Here is a 3,872-nt window from a genome sequence, read left to right as displayed (position 1 = left end):
TATCTGAAATCATTGAGATAAAGGCTAACTTCTTCCACTTCTTCTTTTTTTCTCCTCCTCCTCTTCCTTCCCCTCCCCCTCCTCCTCCTTTTTAGAAACAGGGTCTTGCTCTGTCACCCAAGCTGGAGTACAGTGGCACGATCATAGCTTATTGCAACCTCAGACTCCTGGGCTCGAGCGATCCTCCTGCCTCAGCCTCCTCAGCAGCTGGGATTACAGGTGCACACCACCACGCCTGGCTGGGAAAGTCTTTCTTAATATTACTCAGAATCCAGAGGCTGTAAAAGGCAAGACTGATAAATTTGACTACAGAAAAATAAAATTTTGCATAACTAAAACACCATAAACAAAGTCAAAAGACAACTGACAAACTTGGAGAAAATATTTATGACATATACCAAAAAACTAATATCTCTAATATATGAAGAACTTTTAAAAATTGAGTAGCAAAGGACCTGATTGGAAAATGGGAAAAATAATATAAAAATGGCCCTCAAATATAACTCATAATTAGAGAAATTCAAATTAAAACTACATGGAGATATCATTTCTCACCTATGAGATTGTCAAAATTAAAAGAATATGGCAATTTATTCTTTGGCAAGGCTGTGGGGAAATAGGCCTTCTTACACATTGTTGGTAGGCATGCAAAGTGCCACAACCCTTCTGGAGGGATATTTGGTAATACCTAACAAAATTCTGTATGTACTTAGCTTCTGACCCAGCAGTCCCACTTCTAGGAATCCATCTTGAAGATTCACCACCAACAATATGAAAATACATATCACAGGGTTATTTATTGCAGTGTTGTTTGTAAGCGCAAAATACTGGAACAAATCTAAATGCCCATACGTAGGAGAATAATTGTCTGAATTATGGTACATTCACATAGTGGAATACTAAGCAGCTGTAAAAAGAGAATGAAAAAGATCTCTATGAACTGATATGAAGTCATTTCCAGGACCTACTGTTACATGAAAAACATAAAGCTCAGGCCACGTGCGGTGGCTCATGTCTGTAATCCTAGCATATTGGGAGGCCAAGGCAGGAGGATTGCTTGAGGCCAGGAGTTTGAGACCAGCCTGGGCAACATAGCAACACCCCCATCTCTACTAAAAATAGAAAAATTAACCAGGTGTGGTGGCACACATCTGTATTTCCAGCTACTTGGGAGGCTGAGGCAGGAGGATCAACTGAGCCCAGGAGTTTGATGTTGCAATGAGCAATGATGACGCCACCGCACTCTATCCCAGGCTACAGAATGAGACCCTATCTCAAAACAACAACAACAAAAATACACATAGAGCCCAAAAAAGTGTATGTATTAATAGTATGGCATCCTTCCTGTAAGAAAGAATGAAAAGGTGAATTTTGTATATGTGAAATATATCTCAATAAAGCTGTTATAATAGATATAGTAGATATTTCTCTAATAGTGGGTCTGTATGGACTACCAAAAGCATCCATGGTACATAAAGGATCATGAACCCTTTCTCTTTACCTGCAAATGTATCCCAACCTTATTTGCTACCTGAAAACTTTTTAGACATTTCCCTAAAACTCAGTTCAAATATTCCTTCCTTTTCCAATTTTCCCAGGCAACTCTTTTTCTGTGTGCTCTTAGCGATGCTTACCTGCATCTCTTATACCCTATGCCCAGGTTTGTTGTTGTCCACTTCCAGGTCCTAACTCCTTCAGTGCCAGGATTGTGCCGTGATTTGTCTTTGTATCCTTAGCATCTAGTATAATGCCTGCTACATAGTGGCTGATCCACTGAAGAGTGGGTGAATGATGAGTGTAGCATGAGCATGTTAATGGCAGAAGGAAAGAAGAATCATAAATCGGCTTGTAGAGTCTGCTTTCTAAAAAGCACTTGAGTTTATTGTCAGGATCTTTTTTTGGTCCACAATCAATCATGTATTCAAACATACCTCCTTTACCTTAAGAAAAATTGAAATATAATCAACAAAACTCACCAACCTGTGCATTTAAAATGTGTGCATTTTATTGTATGTCAAATATACCTTAATAAAAAATGAGGAAAAAATTGAGACAGTTGAGAGAAAAACATTTGAAAGAGGTAATGACTGAAGAATTAAATAGCTGATGCAATAATCAAGAGAAATGTTACAAAGTAGCACATGCGCAAATGCCAAATGAGTGTTAGGATAAAAAGCTCTCTGCATTCCAGGAAGGAGGAAGCACTGTGAGGCTAGCGGTTGTCATTCTGTGTGGTATTTGGATAGGAGGAAAGGAGGATGACATCATTGTGGTGGGAAGGCGGTGCGGACACAGGCCTACCGCTGTGTAGAGTACGGAGTGCCCAGTGAGGCGGCCCCTGGCCTGTACCAGACTGGAAGTGCTGAGGGGCTTGAGGAAGAGTGGCAAAGGCAGGATCAAATCAGACTCCAGGGATTGGGGAACCAAATGGCTATATCAGGGTGGTAGAGTCAAAAAATAACAAATGTTGAGCTTGGTTAATTGTTAGAAAAATGATATTATTAACAAAATAGAGAAGTAAGAGGGGACAGAGCAAATTTTTTGGAGATGGTAAATAATTCTTCCATTGGTTAAAAATATCAGGTTTTATTTTTTGCATCTAAACTGATTAAAGAATAAGGTACGTGTTTTGTAGAAAGGAAGTCATATTTTACATCTAACCACACTTTACAACATGAAATACAATTCTAAGAAAATATTGTGTTGTTAAGAAAAATATAATGTTGTCATCCTTTGCGTATGTTTTTCTTCCTTAGATTCTAGTATCGTTAGTGATGTTGTACTTCAAGACTTACTGGCATATGTGTCTTCAAAACACTGCTATCTCAAAGATCTTCCTCGGAGGCAGCCTCAGAGAATGAACAGTATAGAGTTTGTAGAATTGGAGGAGCTTCAACCTGACATATTAGTCCATGCACTACTAAAAGTTATTGATATCACTGTACTGACAGGTAAATATTTTGAGCGCCTTTTTAATTTTAAATTATAAAAAATTAAGATATAAGACCATTTTAGTGTACCGTTTGGTTATCACTGTATATTTGTCATCAGATATTAAAGTATGGTATCACATGTGATAGAGTAATACCAACTAAGATGTTCCTTTTCCAGAGGCATTATACAGCTATAGAGGACAGAAGCAAAGGAAAGTTATGTTAACAGTGGAACAGGCCCAAGGTCAACATTATGTGCTTGTACTATGGGGTCCTGGAGCTGCCTGGTACCCTCAGCTTCAAAGGAAAAAAGGTAAATAAACCAAAAAGCATTTAATCTATTTATAGTTTGGTAAATGATTAATGCTTACGAGCCTAAGATAAAGAAAATCTTAAGAGATTAGACAGCAAGATTAGACAACATTTGAAATACAAGAGATCGTAATTGAATAATCTGCAAATTTCTTGTTATAATTTTATATCTCTTACATCAATTCAGTTATCTAAAAAGTCTCCTGTAATTAATGGTGGCAAAATAAAGGCTTAAATTTATTCCCAGGTATACTACTTTACCTTTTTAGTGAAGATCTTATTTCCTTCACATAATGTTCTTTAAAAATTTAATTCTGGAGAAGCTTCTACAATTTTTTTCAGCCCAAGTACTCTGATGAATAAACTTCTCTCTGGTCATAGGGCAGATGTTAGGGGAGTTACCTTAACTCTTTCAAGTCACAATTACTGTTCAATAAATTCTGTGTTTCGGGTTTTTATTCCAGTTGTTTTAAAAGTGTGGGCTATTAGCTAGCCAGAGAACGTTCATGTTTAAAATATGACCCATGAAGCCGGGCACGGTGGCTCACGCCTGTAATCTTAGCACTCTGGGAGGCCGACGCGGGAGGATTGCTTGAGGTCAGGAGTTAGAGACCAGCCTCACAAGAG

At 38.0% G+C, this 3,872-nt stretch overlaps 1 protein-coding gene across 1 annotated transcript in view; it reads left to right on the top strand.

Moving 5' to 3' along the window:
• FAM35A (family with sequence similarity 35, member A) overlaps window positions 1-3,872 on the top strand; it is a 45,149-nt gene that overhangs the window by 8,682 nt on the left and 32,595 nt on the right. The window contains exons 3-4 of the mRNA XM_012651254.1: window positions 2,757-2,951; window positions 3,112-3,246. Coding sequence (XP_012506708.1) covers window positions 2,757-2,951; window positions 3,112-3,246 — 330 coding nt within the window. The remainder of the gene's footprint in view (window positions 1-2,756; window positions 2,952-3,111; window positions 3,247-3,872) is intronic.

This window comes from Propithecus coquereli, unplaced genomic scaffold (genome assembly GCF_000956105.1).
Source record: "Propithecus coquereli isolate 6110/MARCELLA unplaced genomic scaffold, Pcoq_1.0 Scaffold351, whole genome shotgun sequence".
In the NCBI taxonomy this organism is placed as follows: Eukaryota; Metazoa; Chordata; class Mammalia; order Primates; family Indriidae; genus Propithecus; species Propithecus coquereli.
Note: the sequence above shows the minus strand (reverse complement) of the source record. Positions and strands in the feature narration are given on the sequence as shown.